Raw genomic sequence first — 21,220 nt, forward strand, 5'->3', positions numbered from 1 at the left:
TTTCTGTATCATATTAACAACTTTAACTCTTGGAATCAAGTCTGACTTCATGCTTAGATGTCTTATATAAGGCAATGAAATTTCATACTGCTCATTCAGGAAACAGCACAATCATTCATCCAGAAAATAGGATGGAGTATGCAAAGGATAGGGTTTAGGAAATACCAGAGTTGCAAAGCTGGTAGGGAGAGCTAATGTCTTTTTTCATTAGGTTAACTGGTGCTGTTGGAAAGGTGTAGTTCCTATCATCAAGGAACAACGTGTACCAGAAATAGAAGAAAGAAAACAGTAAGAAACCAACACGGCACAACCACATGCAGTACCACGGTGTGTAGACTGAAATTCTGCTCCTGAAAATGTTTTCTAAAAGCAGAGCAAGGCTTAGTGACAATACACAGCTATCCGCATCAGGATCCAGAACAACATTTGGTGTGATTCTGTTGGGTATAAGCTCAGAAAGAAGGTCTTGTGTTCGTTGTAAGCCATAAAAACTCTGATTCTCATCCATAGTGTCTTTTTCACCCAAGATTTCCTACAGAAAGATCCCTGTACGTATGGCAAGTTTTACTCAAAAGGTTTTGGTCGCTTCTACAACAGCAGGACATTATTGGGAACGTGATACTGTTGGGTGCAGATTTTAATCTACAAAACTTAAAAGCAGAATGCAGAAGAAAAAAGAAATCCCAGGTAGTTTGTTCATTCTTGGGTTGGAACCCAACGGTGTGACTTGGAGAGGAAAGAGATGATTTAGTGCTGTGGGGAGGGGGCAGAGGAGAGGAGATCACACAACCCGAGTCAGGCGCGGAGCAGAGAGCTGCCTGAGGCATGCATGCAGGATGAATTACAAATTGGGGAACATCCAAAGCTCACCTTCCTCTCATGAAAACTGATCTCAGCCCCAAGGGATGGAGGGGGCATTTACAGTAAGGTACGGCTTCGGAGCAGCTCTGATGTGTTACACAGCCCAGTGCTGAGCTCTGGGGAAATGCATCGTCGGCAGAACGCCTTCTGATGTCCAGAAATGCACAAAAAGGGATTGTTTGAGCGATGGATGGGTGCCACGGGGCTCCAGTCATGCAGAGCTAATAGGTCAGCTGCTCCCTCGCTTGTCCACACGCTCAGCTGAGGTTACAGTTTCTCACTAATTTCTTTCTTTTTTTCCCTTTTGAAGATAGTTATCTTCTAACAGGAGCCAGAACTGTCACGCAACATTTACAGCAGTGAAATGACATGGGCTGGGAGAAATGGTTCCAGCTACATCTGGGACAGTCACTTTCCTTTTTCCAAATCAAAGCATCATTGTTTTCTTTCACGAATCCCACATCTTGGCAACCCACGGTTTCCTCAGGTTCTCTCTCCCAGTAACAGTTGCATGACTTTATTGCAAATGATTTATTGCAACCCCCGCTATTGACAGCCTCCAATGACCACAAGTTCTTCTCCCTTATAGAAGAAAGTCAGTATGTGGTCTGGAATCTCTTTTCAAAACCCTGCAGTAGCAATGCAGATCACCACTAAGTGCAGGTTATCAGCTTGACCTTGCATCAGGACAAGGCTACTTCCCATCTAATAACACCTTCACTACGCAGAGAGATTTATTACAGCATTAAAAGGCCAGTAAGACTCCTCCTTTCCTATCAGCCTCCATGAGATGATAAACTAAAATTAATAAACAGAGCCTGGCAAAATACTTGGAGGGGGGAGACAATAATAATTTGGCTTTCCTGGTCCACGTTGTATTATCTCTCCAAATAGCCGTGACATACATGACATACTCTATTTCTGACGTGCCCAGTTCACCCTTTAGCCAGTGCTTTTGCTCTGGTTCTGGTGGTAAAACTAATGGGAAGAGAAAACCATTATTATTCTCTGCAATCAAAGCTTTTTTACTTTCTTATTCTGATACTTTCTCTGAAGCTCTTCCCTTTTCTTGATCTGTGAGCATTTGTCCAACGTCTCTTGCAGTGGAAAAGCCATTAGGCAGGACTTGTAACTGCACAAAAGCTCTTAATGAAATTCTAATGCTTAAGACCACAAATTAGGCAGTGGGGTTGAAAAATTGCAGTATAAAGGAGAGGTCAGATACAGCTTTATATAACCTGGAGATCAGTGGGAAAACTGCATTAAGAGGGCAGACAGCCTGGAACAATTACAAATATACATGTGCACATATTTCCAAGTTGTCAGTTTTCCCACCTGCTCCTTTCAAGAGGAGTTTTATGTATATCTCCTCATCAACCTCCAGCTCAGCTACTGGGAATAGGGCCTGTGCCCAAAACACAGTGAACTTTAGCTCACATCATCTCTTTCCTGTACACTCAAGGTCTTATATGCGATTTCCAAGCCCCATTGTACTTTATCCCCTTGGGCAGTGCAGTCTAACTCATCATAAATAGAGATTTCTCTTTGAACTGTAAAAGCAAAACAGATTTTCCACATTTTTCAGTGATATATCTTTGTTAGCCAAGCCCGATAACCCCTTCAGTTATTTACCTAACAGCCATTTAAACACATGGCAAAGACTTTGTGAATTAACTCCTCAAGTGCCTTTCTCCCCTGATTTACACCCCTGAAATCTGAGTTGTGCCATTGCAGTCTTACTGTAAATTTACAGTGAAAAAGGACTACAGAAAAACCAATGGCAAACAAGCTTCTAGAAGATCAAATCCATCCATCTTACTCTGACAAATATCATCAGATGTGTCTGAAATATCTGAAGATCAAAGTTTGGGAACTCATCTGAACACTTGAGATTTAAATTGTGCAGAACATAAGGCACTGATACCAGAAAAAAGCAAAACCATGAGCTGATGGTACTCATCAGTCTTAAGTAATGATAGGAACAAACTCCTTTGTTGTATGTAGTCCCACTAAAAGCAATGACAGTTAATAATTCTCAGTAAAGCAATATTGCTAAGTTTTCTCAAATCCACAGTACTGCATTTTTATTAACTTAAAAAGGCAAAAAAAAAGGAATTATTTCTATTAAGAATAGTGGTAAAACTGCATAATACTGTATCACACTTCATTGCAATTATGCCTAGATAACATTTCTCTGACAGCTAAAGGAAGAACTCAGATTAGGGATACCTCTACTCTTAGAATAGGTCATTGCCCAGCAGAATGCCCAACACTGTAACAGGATGGTTTCTTTTCCACTTTTCAGTTTTAGAAAGTATTGATTGCCATTTTCCTTCGTTACAACAGAATTTCCATCGGAAGTGGATTTGGTAATGGTTTCACTACTTCAGGATCAATCTAATATTAAATTTTCTTCTTCGGACACTTTGGAAAGGGACCAACAAGAGGACCTCATGAAGACACCGGGGGATTCAGTATCCCCAATTCAGCAAACGGTGAGTGCTATGGATCACTGCTGCTCTCCTCCCCCAGAGGTACGAGCTCAGACAGACCCACAAACCCACTGTACATTATGTCCTCTTCTCCCAAGCAACAGCAATTGGACAAGAGGAGATGGCCTCAAGTTGTGCCAGGGAAGGTTCAGGTTGGATATTAGGAAAAACTTCTGAGGGACGTGGTCAGTGGGCATTATGGGGCGGGTTGGGTTTGGACATGAGGATCCTGGAGGTCTTTTCCAGTCATAGAGTCATAGACTGGCCTGGGTTGAAAAGAACCACGATGATCATCTGGTTCCAAACCCCCTGCTGTGTGCAGGGCCACCAACCACCAGACCAGGCTGCCCAGAGCCACATCCAGCCTGGCCTTGAATGCCTCCAGGGATGGGGCATCCACAGCCTCCTTGGGCAGCCTGTTCCAGTGTGAATGTTCCAACCTGAATGATTCTGAGATTCTGTGATTGTTTTCCCTTCACTGAACATAATAACCTGCTCTTGAGTTCAGCTGTGCCTTCCCAAAAAGCATCCACGATGTTACTCACCATTGATGTCAGGGAAAATATGCATAATTTCTAAGCTGTATGTGTTCAGCTCCAGGACCCAGACACCAGTTCTTGTTAAGCCTTTCCCCTGTAGATTAAAGAGTTCTTGAGTAGTTGTTAATTCCATTTTGCTAACAAGAGGGAAGGGAGGAGATGAGACAGGAAGGAGGTGAAGCTGCCTGCCCAGACCCTCCATGGCTCATGGAATGAGTGTGGTTACACTAATGAGAGGAAGTGATGTAACTGCTAACATATCTAGCAACGTGTAACACAAAGAACGAGCTCAAGCCCATTTGATTAAACTTGTGTATGACAGGATTTGCACTTACCATATTCCTGTCATTTAATCTTTCATCATTTGATCACACATCATCTTCTCTCTGGAACAACAGACATCAGCAAGGCAAAAGTTGCCTGTGACATCCTGTTTTCCACGGATAGTTGACAGATTAGGATTATTTCAGCCTTCTTAATTATTCTATCAACTTACCTTTAAACAGGTTTGGACACCAGGTAATGAGAAAAACCCTTCCAAGTTTATCTGTGCGGAGGTGGCAGGATTAGTAATTTTCTAATTATCGTCAATAATGCACATTTTCTACGTACTGGAAAAATATTTGTTCCACCTAACCCTAAACAAATGCCAACGATTCGTTGCAGGATAATCCCAGTTACAGCTGCCAACCGTACGAATCAGACAGCAGGACAGAAAGGAAGAGCTCCGAGTCCTCCCACAGCCCCAGCCCTGCATCTCCAGCCCAGGATCAGCTCCTTGGGAGATATCCCCCCAGCCAAGGGATTCACTGCAGCAAGAACAAATTTCAGGTCTCCTTCAGCACAGAAAAATTCCGGCGGTACAGTTATGAGGAAAACACTGTAGGAAACTACGACAGGTTCCTCAAGAGCAGCAGGAACCCCTTTCACCCCTACAAGAGGCAGATCAGTGAGGATGTCTTCCAGGAAGCACAGCAAGCCCTTCCACCTGAAGGTCCATCTTTCAAAAGCACCAGAAGTATTGAGGGTTTTGAGGGTCTCCCAGGATCTACGGGCCCTGATGAGTCAGAGTCATTTCCAACACACCTTCCAAACATCTCCTCCGAGCAGCCGTGGTGTAACAGCCTCCAGTACAGCACCACAGGTCAAGATCACAATTCACAAGTCATGGTCAGTATATTTTCTATTATTTTTTTCTTCTGTTTTTAATTGGGAAAATAAGGATGCGTTTGGAATTATTTTATCTCAATGCGACTACAGAGATTTTAATCTCTTATGAAGTTGTCTGTCGTGGGCTCTAGCCTACATCTGTATTTATTTGTCAGAGTTCTCTGTCTTAATCCTTTTCCTTCTGAAAAACAATTACCTGAAAGGTGGATATGGGCAAAGGATTTTCCAGTAGACAGGAGCCTTAAAAATTCAAACCCGTCCCGACAGCAGGTTTGATATCACTGTCATCAATCAGCATCCTCAAGGGACAGAATTTTATGGTGTTTCTTCAAGCATGGCACAGCTGCCCAGGGAGGTGGTGGGGTCCCCAGGTCCCCATCCCTGGAGGTGTTCAGAACCATGGAGATGTGGCACTGAGGGTCATGGCCAGCAGGCAACATTGGTGCTGTGTGGATGGTTGGGCTGGATGATCTGAGAGCTCTTTTCCAACCTGTGATCTGTTGAGGATGTGTGCATCTGAGAACAGACACCGATTTCTTACAGTGCCTTTGCTGACCTGCATTTTTCTTGGCAGCAAGAGAAGCTCTTAGATATCAGTTCTACTCACTTAAAACTAAGTACAAAGTCTGTTTATGGTATGTACTGTGTGAAGGTATGAGGAGTCACTCACCACGTGGTGGTATCACTACAAGGCACCTCTGCTGTGATCCAAATTGCAAACCCTACCTTCATCATCTCGTGCAGACAACCAGTGAGCAAACCTGCCAGGAGAGGGCCCTGATCACTGGCTCTGGACTGGTTTTGAGACAAAGAATTGCAGGGTTACTGAAATAAAGGGGGGTAAAAAAGAAACAAAAATAATCTCTAAATGAACTAAGACGATTTAGCAAGGGATGGGGGACGTTTCCAAGCTACTCACACTAAGGATGAAGTTGATATGAACCTCCTGTTTCCTGGATATAATAATATAATCTCATCTGATTTGAGGTTAATGCAAAAGCTGTACACAGTTAATGAGAAAAATCCCATTTTCTTCCCAAATTCAAAGCTGCAAAGAATGTAAAATTAGCACTGCATGTGCTCTACTATAAGTGCCTCTGACTGCTCAGACCAACTGCTCATTCATGCCTCCACTGGTTCCATTAAAGAGCAACTTCTAAGCTCCTACACAGCTTACAGGCTGCTGGCAAGTTGATATTTCTGGACCAAAACATCATCTTATGGTCACCAAAATAGCACAAACATTTGTTAATACTGGATGTGGCACTGGGATGACCAGAGGATGGTAATAAGGTACAATGAAAGACAAGTCAGGACAGCAGCTGATGGCATTAAACTGAGGTGTTCTCTCTAACAATGCTTTCCTTAAATATCTTCTAGCAGGATTCAGACCTCAAGCTTAGGACATCCCCACTGGAAGGGCAGCCTGGGTTGTACTGCTATCAGCCCCAAGTGCAGCAGATGTACTGCTCCTCACATCCCTTCCATCAGGTCAGTACCGTATGTTGAACCAAAAATGCTCTGTTTCTTGCGCTATAGCCATATAGCAGTCACAGGAACAACTCTCTCCCTTCCCCAACCCCCCCAAAAGATAGATGAAAATACCTCCTTTTAAAGTAAACAACAGCAAGACGATGCTCCCTGAGTTCGGTGGCTCATCCATCTCCTCTGCAATCTTTTGGCTCTTGTATCATCCCCAGTGAAAGAGTATTCAGCTGAAGCATAACTGACTACAATGCTGATGCATGACAATGCACAATTTTAAGGCTATATACATGTATATAAAATATATCAATGAAGTGAGCACGCTTCCCTCTTCACTGCTGTTTTGATACCAGTGATGTTACCACCCATCTGCATTAAGCACATTCAAAAACCCCATAACCTTACAGCTGTCTTCTGGGAACTGCTAGACAAGACACAACAAGCATCGTGGGAGGAGAAAGTCTCCCATCCACCTGCAGGTTGGCAGAGTGACAGCTCTCCTCCAGCAGCAGGCTTTGGTCAGAGCTTGTGCTACTTGATGTTATGAAAGCATGGCAACGGATTCTACTAATGAAAGGAAAGTGAGGGGTATCAGCAGGCAAAGTCATGACAGGCTGAGATGCTGTCCATGTGCCAGTGTCAGATGCTAGGAGATGAGCAGTGACACAAGACAGAAGAAATGGAACAACACCTTTTGCACGTATTAATGTCTTACCTCTCAAATGTGAATGGAACGGACAGCTTAAATCACTATGGAGTTAAACTCAGCCCCCTAGCCTGGAGCAACTACACTTCTCTTTTCATTAAGGGATGAGAGAGATCAACTCCTTCATTAACTCAGTCCAAACGATAAAGTGGCCTCACCTTCCCCTTTGCTGGACACAGCACAGATGGTGACTCAGCTGGAAAATTACTTCTTATGGACCTGAAAGAAGTGGCAGACACTGCTGGAGCCACCAACCCACCCACCATAAAACACGGACAGCTTTCATCCAGCAGAACCAGCTCCAGCCAGTCGTACCAGACCATTCCCCTCCTTGCTCCCTCAAAAAGGAGTAATGAGACCAATAAAACAGAAATCATCGTGAAAACACCCAGTTCTTGCTTTTGGTAGCAACATCCCAGCCAGTTCCTTCTTAGAACCCTTTCAAAGAGGCACTGAAACCAATGGCAGGAAGAAACTAAGATGTATAAATTAATTACCAGGAAAATTTTCTTGATGACTCTGAAAAATCTATATTAGAGTCTTCAGAGGAACCATAAAAACTCATGACACAGGGCTTGTAGAGGTGAGCAGCACCGCACCAGAACATGGCTCAGCAACCCTTGAGCACCAGCAAAGGCACGCAAGCAGATTTTTAATAGCCTGTGACACGATTCCTAATTTTGGCCATGCCCTACCCTTGGCATCTGGAAAGATTCAGCTGTAAGAGGCAGAAATTCCTCTCTTACCGACTGCGAGTTGAGCGGGAGCCTTCGCCACACCAGGAGCCAACTGATGGTATCTCAGCTCCGTGGGGCAGCGCTTCTTTGTTCTTGAAAGCTGCTTGCCAGCAGGTTGGAACTGCAATTCAGAACAGAACAATACGTGACCAACCGCTGCGATAGGAAATGGAGAGCACTGGCAGAAACCGTGTTGCAATCAAGGCAAGGCACATGCTGCATTTCATTTGAGCTGCCTGCTTTTTTGCACTGGTGTATTTCTATCAGGGTGACTTCGTGATGGGCCATCCATCGCTGAGTGCATTGAGAATTGGACATGCCTGGAGATCTCTTGAAGAGACGCCATTAAAGGGATGGCCAGAGGAGTAAACTCTTTATATGACTGTGCATGATCTGGAGATGATAGATAGGGTACAACGACCCATTTTTCACAAGTACTCAGTAGAATAATGGGCAATAATAAACAGTTCTTTAGCATAGAACTCACTGCAACAAAACTGGTAGCAGCCAACATCCCAGCCCATTCCTCTCCAGCTTCTCCCCCTTCTTAGCAGCACCAGTGCTTCTCAATACCGTGCTAGACAGACTTCAGTTCTGCCTTTGCATAAGAGCTATAAAACATAGGTAGAGGACAATGTCCTCAGAATTAAAGCTTAGTATTTCTATAAAGAAAGAAGCATTCTGAGAACTTGTTGCCAAGCCGTGTGACATCTTTGTTGTCTCCCCAGTACCCATCTGGAGGCAGCTACCCGGTGACCTACATCACCTCTTCGCACTACCCCTACCAAAGGATTGCTCCTCAAAGCACTCAAGAATCCCAGCAGCCTCTATTTCCCAAGCCCATCTACTCCTACAGGTGAGAAAGCATTTTTTTCAACTCCTGATGCTGCAGGTAACACACTGTTTACCCACAGCATATTTTTGCCATAATTTGCAACAAGGTGCTTCCCTATCCTGTTCCCAGTGTGCTCTGTCCTGCTTGTATGAATCACAGCATGCTCCAGACTTTGGGGCCAAAGCAGAGGGAAATGAGATGATGTAAAGAAGAAAAGCCAGGCCTTTTCCTAATGCAAAGTCTTGGGTGCTGCAAATCAGCCTAAGACTAATCACAATTAGGTGTCTTTGCAGGACCTGTATTAGTGCTATTTAATTCCCCATTAAGGGTGAGGAAACGTCCAGAAAACATATCAGATATGCTGCTTATCACATAGGATTAGCCCCCAGCCATCACTCGAGTGAAGCAGGTCAGGCAATTTTTAGTTATACCTTCTGCCACTCAGCTTGATACTTTCCATGCGTCCTTATCAGTGTAAGCACTGAAGCACAACCTTAAAAAACACAGCCAGGACTCAAGGTCTTGACTCCACTTTCCAACATTTTACTTGAAATTTGTATTGGACATGAGCCATTCACATCCTGCATGGACTTTGACCATTACATCTAAGAGTGATGCACTGCTTATGGCTGAGTGGGAACTGTCAGCATTATCCATAGATCCATTCAGGTTGGCAAGGAGCTCTCAGATCCAAGCCCAGCCCTAACCCACCCCTCCATACCCACTGACCACATCCCTCAGTGCCACATCCCCACAGCTTTGGAACACCTCCAGGGACAGTGAGCCCACCACTCCCTGGGCAGCCGTTCCACTGCATCACCACTCATCTGGAGAGTGAACTGTTCCCAATATCCAACCTGATCCATTGTATGGGAGTGAATGCCACGGTCATCACAAGCTCTGAGACAAACACTGTATTTCCTGACAAGCTAAAACAGTTTTCTTTCTCTCCCCAAAGCATCCTGATCTTCATGGCACTCAAAAACAGCAAGACGGGCAGTCTGCCAGTCAGCGAGATTTACAATTTCATGACAGAGCACTTTCCTTACTTTAAGGTGAGTTCTGTGCCTAGGCAGGATGTATGCACACAGTGCAGTGTGTAGTGCAACTTAACACAAAAGTTTATTAAGAACAGCTCCAACTTGGAGCTTGCATAGATAACAAGCAGCCACTCCTCACCAACAGCTCGTAAAAGGGATAAATATTTCTAAAAACAACATCATCCCTTCCTCTCAGATACAGGCAGAACTGGTCCTATGGCTTCCCTTGCCATTACAGTACCTCCAAAATCACGGAAGCAGAGGCATGGAGATATCTGCATGGAATCGTTGAGTTGGAAGGGACCTTTAAAGGCCATCAGGTCCCACTCCCTGCAGTGAGGAGGGTCACCCACAGCTCCATCAGCTGCTCCGTTCTGGAGCTGGCATGTCATCTTGGGCAACTTCATCTCTGGCATGCCCTGTAAAAGGAAAAGTATAAGATGTGATAAATGGTACTAAGCTCATAATTACACGGTCATGATGGTGAAGGCATGGATGCACAGCTTGCACCAGATGCTATTGAGATTTAAATCCGTGCTGTAGGAGCAAATGGCTTCTTGCACTTGGGATGCAGGTGGGAAGAGATTAGTCAGCATGCAGCCCCAGAGCAGAGGGATTACAGTTAGATCTAAAGAGAGCTGTAATTGAATTGCTGGCTGCTGCTCTACACAGGGCTTTGTTCTTGCTGATGCCCCAAAAAGTCTTGCTAAATGTCCAGAGCAAGTGGCCTACAGCTGTTAGCAAGACCTAAAACCAAAGCAATGCAAGGCTGTTGTGCTTCCTATTGCAAATAAGCATGCAGCAATCAAATAGATCTAATGCAGCTACAGAAAGACGATTCAGATATCCTGATTCAAATGTCCTGATACAATCATACAGCAATGTCAAGTGGTTCTGAGGATAAATAGCAATAAAAATTTAAAAAAAATTAAATTAAACATGCCAATAGTCAGAGGGTAAGAAAGCACATTACCATCTTCTAGGAACACAGCATGGAGGAGTTTCAAGTGGAGAAGTGGGATTACTAAAATCAGTTTTACAGGCATAGCGGTGCCCACAGCAGTTCATCAGACCAAACTGAAGTTGCTTCTCCTCTGTCTTCCAGCACAGCTTTAAATAACTGTTTTAGCCCAAATCCAAACCTCGCTCTTCTCGCTCATCAGAACCCATCTGTTCCATGGAAGGGCTTCTTGCAGATCCTCGTGGCTTTCTCTTCCATTATTTATAAGTCAGTGGGAATGAGGTCACAGCCTCCATGTACAATATAGGCAAAGAATGGTGCTGGTGTTATTACTGGAACAGTCCAAATTTTGCAACTTTTTTCTGCCTTTTTTTTTTTTCTTTTTACTTAGAAATACAGTCAAACAATTGAATATTTTCATCCCAAACATCATTAAATTAAGAACAGAATAAGCAAATGTGCTTATAAGGACTAAGCCCTACCTCCGGCCGGTCTTTAAGGCAGGCCATGGAATTACCAATATATGACAAAAACCATATTTTAGAGAGACTTTTAACAAGATAAAGTAATATAGAAATCAGCAAACAGCCTCGTGTTGGTGCTACAGAACTCGGGATTCACCAGGGGGAGGGGAAGCAATTAGAGTAGAACTGAAGGAGAGCACAAGTGTGTGTAGAATCTTGCTGGGAGACATGAGATGATACAAGCCTAGTCAAATTAACTCGTATTCGCTGCCACAGCAAATTCAGTTTCTATGATGCAACAATCTCATTTCTAGTTGAAACAGAGCAATCCAACTCCTACGTCCCAAAAAAAAAAAATAATAATAATCTACACAGCTGAAGGTGAATTACTCTTTGATGTACCTCTCCCTTCTCTTGAGACCTAGATTTAAAGAGAAAGAGTTTTGCAAGATCACTGAACTCTTTAAACTTCAAGAGGCTGTTGGGATCAATGGGTCTGCACAACCACCTTTTTTGGCTCATCATCCTTTTTTCTGCTTCAGTGCAATTAGAGAGTTGAACGCTGAGCTTTCATCTCGTTAATTGAGCTATTTCCAGTGGTCCAAGAGGTTGGGAAGATCCAACGGAACCTAATTCCACATAACTTCCACGCTGCTCTGGAAGCAAGGGTGGCCAAATCACGGCAGCAAAACAACTCCAACTGTACAATGGCAGCTCCAGCAGGCAGAGCTCAGTTCATTAACCGAGCATCAAATGTGAAAATAAAAACTGGTGACAGAGCAGTACTTCTAACGCTGTGTTGGAGCATTCCTTCAGGGCTCAGCTAGGTAAACAACTATTTCTCACTGCTCAGCAGTCCCGAGTTTAGTGCAAGAACCTGTTCAACCCTTGGCAGCGCTCCCCGGAATAAATCCGTGTACTTTTTGCTTTTACGTTCCTAAAACGATCTCACCATTCACACCCCCACACATCTGAAAACCTCTGAGAAACACACGCCACTCCCAGCGCCGAGCAGAAACACTAATTATCCTGTCTAGATACAGACAGAGGTTGGTGCAGCCTCGCACACACGGCCAGGAGTGTGAGCGCTCTCCCAGGCAGCAGCTAATTGCACACCTTCCCTTGGAGAAAGTGGGATTTGCTTTTGGAGCTGGCAGAAAGCTGCTTGGATGCTGTCTGCAAGGGGCAAAAAACAGTCATGGTAGAACCACCGAATCATTTGTGTTCGAAAAAAAGCTCTGGATCCCCAAGTGCAACCCCAACCCACCCCGCTGTGCCCACAGCCCTCGGTGCCACGTCTCCTTGGTTCCTGAACACCTCCATGGGCAGCTGTGCCGACGCATCCCCACTCATCTTCAATCTTACCCTACAGCAGAAAGGGCTGTAAGGGGTTGGGTTGGGTTTTTATACTGATTTTTTAATAACAGAATTGCAGGTTGACTCACCTACGGGATTGGCCAACAGAACGGTGAAATGCTGACATCAGGTGGACAAAAGGGTAGAAACGGTGCTGTTGGGAAAGGCAAATACTTCCTGTTGTAGCAGATGACACGTGTTCAGCTTTCACAACCAAGCAATATTTTGAATGAAGAAGGAAGTATTAAATTCATGGGAATTTGCCAGAAATGGAAAATGTGGTCTTGTCCAGCTTGTAGCGAAGGTCTGCCTCGGGGGATAAGGAGTTAATGTTCCAATGGAAGAATCCAAAGGTCAGATTTCATAGAATCTACAGAATCCTATGATTCTATGGAATTCCTATAGAATTCTATGATTGCATGGAATTTCTGTAGAAGACAAGGAAGTGACCCATCAGGAATTCACCATAGGAATCCTATGATATGAACCAGCACGCTCATATGCAGCATCTCAGTGTGATAAGCAGTTTCTTTTTCCTTCTTGCAAAACTGTCCTCAGAGTAAGGATGGAATTTTGCTTGAGCAGAAACTAGAAAATACACATGGAAGAATCACTTCAATGCACTGTGAGGTTTAAAGAACCCCCCAGCTTCCACCACTGGCTTAAAAATAAGCGTAAAGCAAAAAAAAGTGTAGCAGTCAAGTGTAGAAACCCATATTTCAGTTGTAAGGCACGCAATTAGTCCACTTGGGCATAAGAATAACTTTCCTTTTGTTTTGGTTTTGGTTTTTTTTTTAACCAGTTTCATAACGTAGAGAATTGATTGCTTTTTTTTCCTTGAAAAACCATTCTTAGATTGGCTTTGTGTTTCCAGACAGCCCCGGATGGCTGGAAAAACTCCGTGCGCCACAACTTGTCCTTGAACAAATGCTTTGAGAAAGTTGAAAACAAATCAGGCAACTCTTCTCGGAAAGGCTGTTTGTGGGCTCTGAACCCGGCCAAGATTGACAAGATGCAGGAGGAGCTGCAGAAATGGAAGAGGAAAGATCCAGTGGCTGTGAGGAAGAGTATGGCAAAGCCAGGTCAGTAATAAGTGAGCGTGGTCGTTCTCAAGCAGCAGTCCACAAGTTGCTTTGCAATGCACACCAAGCCGTGCAACAGCATTTATGCACTACTTAGGAAATATTTAAGGATGTTTCCTTAATATAAAGTCAAAAAAGCAGAATTAAAGACCAGGTTTTGCTTCTAAATAGGCACAAAGGCGTTCTATCGTAACGCTTGGTGAGATGTTAAAGCAACACTCAATTAAGTCCTGTGGAATAAAACTGAAATTATCCAATAAATCCCAGCCCTTAAACACGACAATATAATGTTCCTCACTCACATTCAGCACTGATTATTTAGAAGAGCATTTCAGGCTTTTGGAGTTATTATCCTATCCTAGGTTAGCGCTTTTGTTTGCCATCACACCCACCCATTCCCCGGCTGCAAGCGATGAGGATGCAGGCTCTGCAGGAAATACCTTATGGATTTCGTTTTCCTTTGTTTTGTAGAAGAGCTTGACACGCTGATAGGCGACAAAGGTGAAAAGCTGCGATCTTCCATCATGTCGTGCAGTCCTAACGGCGTTGCAGGTGCGTCCCTCTCCAGGCAGATGGCAGTCCAACCCCACTCCTTGGGCGAGCCCTCGCTTTCCTCTGTACCACAGCCTCTGCATCCCATCCACACATCATCAGGAGCTCTCCATGCCAAGAACACGTTGCCAAACTTGCTCGGAGGGCAGCAAACCGCATGCTACACCGCCCCACAGGGCTTCCCTCCAATCTCAAGCGCGTTAATGCCTCAGACACCAGACCATCAGACAATGTTTCCTTCTGGGGAGGCTCCAAACGAACTGCGGGGTCAACCCAGCATCACCCAGGACTCCCCACTGCCTGCCCAGACCCCCCCGAGCTGCGGCATGAAGGTGATGACAGAGCACTGCACAGCCCGCACGGTGCCCGACCCTCTGCTGCAGGAGGGGGACCTCAGCAACGACATCGATGCTCTGAATCCATCCCTCACCGACTTTGATCTCCAAGGTAGGGATCCCAGGTGGTTGTATGGCGTAGATTTGGGCGTAGTACATCACAGCCCGACACAGTGACAGTATTCTGGCCACTGCCCCCAGGAATCATACAATCGTTAATGTTGGGAAAGACTTCTAAGATCATGAGTCCAACCATCAACCCATCTCCAACATGCTAACTCATAAAAGCATTAAGGTTGGAAAAGGGCTCCAAGATCATGAGTCCAACCATCAACCCATCCCCACCATGCCCACTAACCGTGTCCCTCAGGAAGAAACCTTCGGTGTTGAAGATGAGAAACACAGCCCTGCTGCAGTCCCTTAGCGAGTCCTTTCACTGAGATATGTTTAATGGAAAGATGAGAAGCTTTCTGTTGCACTTTAGGAAAAAAAAAGCCAAACCATCATAGAATGGGTTGGGTTGGAAGAAACCCCAAAGCTCATCTAGTTCCAACCCCTGTGCCACAGGCAGGGTCGCCAGCGATTAAGCCAGGCATCAGTTCAGGCTGCCCAGGGCTCCATCCAACGTGGCCTTGAACGCCTCCAGGGATGAGGCATCAAATCATATTTCTGATTTTTCTTTGTCATGAAATCATACATCCAGTAATTCAGCATGCCATCAGATAAGCCACGTCACACAAAGACAAGAAGCCCAGTTGGGCAGTAATATTACCTGCAGATTCCCTTTCAGGATCTTACAAGAAACTAGAGGCAATTTCTCCTTTTCAAAATCGGGGTTTTCTTTCAACAAGAAGTTACACTTCATGAGGGCTCAGTTAGTGGCCATGGTGGGGATGGGTTGATGGCTGGACTTGTGGTCTTAGTGGTCTTTTCATACCTTAATGAACCTGTAGTTCTACTATTCTATGATACGTGTGCAACAGAATCTTGCCAAAATTTTCAAGCAAAGTTATTCTCTTAATTCTGCTTTCTCCAAGATTTATGTTTTCATGGAAACACACTAATAACAACTAAACCATCGCAAGTGACTGAGAGTACTTACACATACGGCACACGTAGCTGTGTAATTACCTATTTCTTGGGTGTTCCAAAAAGCACAGGTAAAGAAAGTTAATCAATCCTTTCTGTTTTGTCCCAGGCAACCTGTGGGAGGAGCTGAAGGATGACAGCCTAGCTGTGGACCCCCTGGTTCTCATTTCATCATCCCCAACGTCTTCCCAGTGTTTCCCTTCTCATTGCCAGATGGAGAACAGCAACACAGCCGTCATCCCACATGGAACCCCACACAGTAACCTACCCGACCTCCAGCTCACTACTCTTTACTCTGCCTTTATGGAGTTGGATACAGTGTCTCCTGCCTACCTGAGTAATCCTGGATCCAAACCTATAGCACTGATGTGAACCACAGCTGTCATTCTTTCTGTCCACACACAGCCCAAGCCATCACATGTGCCAGACTGACATCTACTACAAGAGCTGAAATTGGAGTAAGAGACCTTCCAGAACTCGTCTGCAGGATATGTAGCCTTACTGTGATAATTTTCTACAGGTACTTTAAAAAAAGAAGAAAAAAAAAAAAAAAAAAAAAAAAAAAAAAAGAAAAATGGAAAGGAAAAAAAAAAGAAAAAGAAAACTATTTAAAGATAACACTATTAACTGCTGTGCCAGTCGACACCATTAAGGCACTCATCCTCTGCATCTTCCCTATACAAATGACTATAAGAAGAAAATGAACGATTTTCAGATATTTTTTATGAAAGCTGCTTGCAAAAAAAAAATACTCTAACTTATTTTCCGAAGCCAACGATGTCAACACCATCCTCTAAAGACCACTGCATAAATAAAACATCCTCATACTAAAACGTTTGTCGTCTCCTTGAAAGGATTTCTGGGTTTTGATAACAAGAACGCGACGCGAAGATTCTACGAGTATTACAAGACCAAGGAGTAGCTGCTGACAGACTAAACCAAAGCAACCAATGTGCTTTAATGAAAAATCCATGGTTTACTGTGTTTAAAAAGAAATTTAAGACTCTTTTGTGTTTTTTTTTTAATAAAACAGACAAACAAACAAACAAAAAAATCTGCTTTAATGGAATTTCTACTTGGCTGCAAATCATTTGTATTCATTCCTCTACTGTTGTCCAGATGAGCTGAACAGTAAGATGAGATATTCAAGCATTAAATCAAGATTTTGCTTTAATTTCTGCTATGCTTTTCTGATAAAGACAGAGAATGATAATGATTGCAGCTAGCCAAATCTGGAGAGCATTGCTATTTCAACTCCTAGTCAACATCCAGTGCATCCACTGGGGTCTTGGCTGGTGTTGAACTAGCCCACATTTTGGTATAACACACTGCTCCTAATGTGAATTAATACATAAGTGCACTCTCTTGGATGACATCTCCATTCATGCTCTACAGAAACATGGAATAATCTGAGCAGGTTAAAATTTCATACAATCATTCAGGTTGGAGAAGATCTCCCAGATCCCCAAGTCCAAACGCCAACCCATCAAAGCCGTTGGGTAAGAGGAGGTCACTTACACTCAGGTTCACATCTGCACCCTCAGCTATGCCTTCCAGCCTCAACTTAAACCAAAATCAGATTAGGGGCAGGCAGATAGAGAAGATTTAGGAAGAATACGTGTGACATAACCTCATAATCTCTCATGATGAAGGCCACGCTCGAGCCCCTCTCGCTCTGCATTCCTACACAACTAGCAATCTTCCCAATATTTCTACTTGGCAGAAGGAGTGCTGTCACTAAATTGCTTAAGAACACCCCAGAAGGGCATTAAGAAGTTCCACGAGTCTGAAAACACAGCAGAACTGTAATAAAGTATATGTGATTAAAGCAATCCTGGAGACCGGCACATGAAAAACCCATTAATACTGAGAGCATGACTGCAGACAATCCCAGGATGAGCTACAGAAACTCAAAATTCATAAATATTAAATATATATATATATAATTTTATTACATTAAGGATTTAATTTAAGTGGAAAGCAATTCATATATTCTAAGATCTCCATTCAGCAGACCGTGGTATTCTTTCAGATGCACTAATGCATTCCATACATGCAATCACACACATGATCACAACCAGGGGAGAAAAAAAGAGAGAAGCCTAAGCTTCATAATATACTCCTTATTTTCCATGGTAAGAAGCCTTTGAAGAATGACCAGATGTCAAGCACAGAAAGGGAAATTCACACCCTGACGTGTTTTTCTTGTATTTTTGCACAACTTTCTTGCCATACTGTATCAACAAGGCTTGTCCTCCCTATGTAATTGCTAATTTATTCTAAGCACTTTATTTTTTTCCAATGCATTCTATATGTGAGACAGAAATTAAAAGTCATTCCGTAGTTTTTCTTACGCTAAGAAAAAAGGAATCATTCATTAAAAAAGACTGCAAGTTATTAATTTATATAAATAATCTGGGTTCCCTCCCCTCCCTTTAGGCTCTTCTATAGAGAGTTTCATTGGCTTGCTTCAGTGCAGCATTACTGATTATGACATGCACATAAAAAAATAACAAACACTGACATATGGGAACGTGAAGAAAGATCTGTATGATAAATTACAATTCCAGAAAAAAAAATTAAAAGAAAAAAAGCCTAACCTACACCATGCAATGAGAATTGTGCACACACTGCAAATCTCTGTGAGATACATTTGTGTTAAAGGCCATTTTAAGTAGCAGCGCCAATACAGGGGGAAAAGAATGAAGTTCTCCCGGTCTGAGGTTAATGATGTTTGCTTAATCAGCCTGAATCAACAGCATTATGCAAACAAGCGAGAAAAACAATCTTAATTACCATAAAAATATATCATTATGAAACAGAAGAAAGTGCTCGCTCTTGCCCTCTCCAGCATACGATTAGGAAAACATTTGCACTCTAAAGTTTAGGATTTATTAGCTGAACTCTATGTGTTTCATTTCAACATCAGAAAATTCAAAGAACAGAAATTATATTTGAACTCTACTTTCAGGTTCTTCCTTGACGTGAGCTCAGATTTTCTGTTGGCAGACCTCTGACCACAGCAGGCTGCCTGCTATGCGTTTCCCTGCTCCTGTTATAAAATCATCACCTCCGAAGGCTCGTTTCCTTTTCTACATACTGCTCTTTTCAGCTTAATCTCTCAAGGCCTTGGCACAGCGCTGAGCCACTTAGCAGTGTGATTAATGGTATCACGGGGCAGAGAAAGCACTGCGCAGAACATCAGCGCCGCTTCACTCTCACGTGGGATGAAACAAACATTTGGAGTGCAGGGCTGCGGTAACTGATGGTTATTGATCACTAGGGAAAGTTTCTCCTCATAAGGAGTGTTGGTGGCAGCAGCACGGCTGCACAGGGAGGTGCTGGGGTCACTGTGGAGGTGTCCCAGGGCTGTGGGATGCGGCACTGAGGGCTGTGGGCACGTTGGATGGACCTGTGGATCTGAGAGCTCCTTTCTAACCTTCATCATTCTGTGACTCCACGTCCTCGAGAGCCAGAATTCCTTTCCCAGGACTGAGCTCGCGCTGACCTTGCTGCAAATTGTTTCTCCGCAGATAACGCAAGGCAGGCACACAGCGACGAGCCTCGGTTGCTAAAGCTGGCGGTTCAGCTGGCCCACTAATGAAGCACCAAAGCATCCCTTTGCTCAGGAGCCCATTTCTGACCCAAAGATAAGAGAAAAAAAACCGTTGGACTTTTTACTCCCCACAAAAGCAACCAGGCTTGGTCATCGTGAGGTGCATTACTCAGTTTTCTTAATCACCAGGAAAGCAATTACACCAAGTAAGGTGCAGTGCACAGGAGGGAGCAGGACGGTGACTGATGGCCTCACCTGACAGCCAGGTGGCCATCGGACCCACGAGTGGCAACTGCTGGTGGGGACATCCAGCCCCACTGGAGGGGGACTTGAAGGAGGAAGGGCTGCTGAGTAGAAACCACCTCAGCACAGCGCAGGCAAAGCTGTGCTGGTGATGGCACATTGAAGGAAATACAGAGGGCCCTGCAGTGGGTGGGGATGAGTAACGAGCTATAAATGAGGCAGGTGTGGCCCTGCAGTATTTCCTATGCTTTGCTTTCCTCCCCAGAAAACCACCACAGAAGCGGCAGCCCGCAGGGTTTGTGTCATGCGCTGTGGGCACAAGGGCTTGGAAGGGCCTTTTAGGAAAAGATGATGTGAGCTATGAGTTTTTCAGTAGAAGTAATCTTTTTTTTTTTTTCAAAGAATGAGGGAAGGGGATTTGCCCAGCCTGGATGAGCAAAGAATTTAAGATCTCATTCATCAACTACTGAAGAATCTAACTTCAACCACATGAAGGAGCCCAGCGTGTTTGTGCCTGTTGGAGGCACCAGGTTCGAGTGATCGCTTGCGGCGTTTACCTTTAGCTCCATAACTTTAGAACATCAGAAGAAAAAAAAGAAAGCGAAGGGGAAAAAAAAAAGAAAGCAGAGAAAGGAGGAGGAGAGAAAGAAGGAGGAGAGAAAGTGGAACCCCCACTATGGAAAAAAAAATTACTATATCCAATAGACCAAACTGCAGTGCTTTTGGTGCAAGATTTTGCTTTGGGTAGAAATAATCTCTCATTTCAGCTTTAAAGAAAGCTTCTCATTTCAGATTTAAAGAAATCTGAATGCTATCTGAAATAATAGTTGCCAAAGAGGTGACACTTGTACTTAGATTTCCTGCGAGTGTCGCCTGCCAGACAGCCCCAGGAACCCTATGCATCTATTTTTTCAGCTGCAAAGTACATTTCTGTAGTATTGTTTCAAACCTGATTTATAGCATGTAGCAAAACTCCACTAATTCTTGATCTGGAACCATCACCTGACTCACTATAGCTGAACTACGAAGGTGCTACCTTATCCTGTTTGCTATTTCCCTCTTCTGATTCATTCTGTCCCTTAAGCAGGAGAAGGAAAACCAAAGATGTTTGGAACTCGTATCCTCCATGATATATTGATATTCATAACATAAATATCATTATGTATTTCATGTATCACAACTTCCCTGCCTGCTTTTATTTCTTGCTACGCATTACTTTCGTGCGCCAGCTTCATTAAGTCACAGGAAGATGAACCCCTTGAATAATGGCAGAAGAATTACAGCACGGTGTGAGCATGCACGATGTGCACGGAGCTGATAGTGTAAGAAACATGAGGGGCAACCAACATCTCCGCTTAAAATCAAAGTTGGAGTGCATCCCCACCACCGCTGAGCAGTAACCCCACCACCAACCTGTGCCCAGGTCACTGCAGGGTTCAACGCAGGAACGTCACACAGCTCCAAAAAATGAAGATGGAACGACCTCCTCTGGCTCTGCTTCACTTCAGATGTTTTGCCTTTGGTCACCGTGGCAGAGACACGAATCACGATGCTGCACCAGCTCCTACAGTCAGTTCTCCATAGAGCAGCTGGCAGAGTTTTCCAAAGCACAACCAGCTGCAAAGCCGCCATCTGCAGGAGTTTTGTTAGCGAGCTTGGAGAATAATTCACTGTAATTATGCCCCGAAAGATTCTCACCCATCAGAAGGCTGAACCC

The 21,220-nt window shown here is 44.0% G+C and overlaps 1 protein-coding gene across 1 annotated transcript; it reads left to right on the forward strand.

Moving 5' to 3' along the window:
* The first annotated feature begins 3,233 nt into the window (after positions 1-3,233).
* Positions 3,234-16,076, forward strand: FOXN1 (forkhead box N1). Its single transcript, XM_042821218.1, has 8 exons — positions 3,234-3,356; positions 4,559-5,062; positions 6,443-6,553; positions 8,719-8,846; positions 9,784-9,880; positions 13,521-13,728; positions 14,200-14,727; positions 15,814-16,076. Exons 1-8 carry the CDS (start codon positions 3,234-3,236, stop codon positions 16,074-16,076), a joined length of 1,962 nt encoding a protein of 653 aa, XP_042677152.1.
* Positions 16,077-21,220: the final 5,144 nt, after the last annotated feature.

This window comes from Centrocercus urophasianus, unplaced genomic scaffold, assembly GCF_019232065.1.
Source record: "Centrocercus urophasianus isolate 14NV4802_14NV808 unplaced genomic scaffold, USGS_Curo_1.0 seq_196, whole genome shotgun sequence".
NCBI classification, from domain to species: domain Eukaryota; kingdom Metazoa; phylum Chordata; class Aves; order Galliformes; family Phasianidae; genus Centrocercus; species Centrocercus urophasianus.

Excerpts from the sequence above, each read along its gene's own strand:
- FOXN1 (XM_042821218.1), top strand. The coding sequence starts at position 3,234 with ATGGTTTCACTACTTCAGGATCAATCTAATATTAAATTTTCTTCTTCG. Across the intron at positions 3,357-4,558 it reads TATCCCCAATTCAGCAAACG|GATAATCCCAGTTACAGCTG; the intron begins GTGAGTGCTATG and ends GATTCGTTGCAG. Across the intron at positions 9,881-13,520 it reads AGCACTTTCCTTACTTTAAG|ACAGCCCCGGATGGCTGGAA; the intron begins GTGAGTTCTGTG and ends TTGTGTTTCCAG.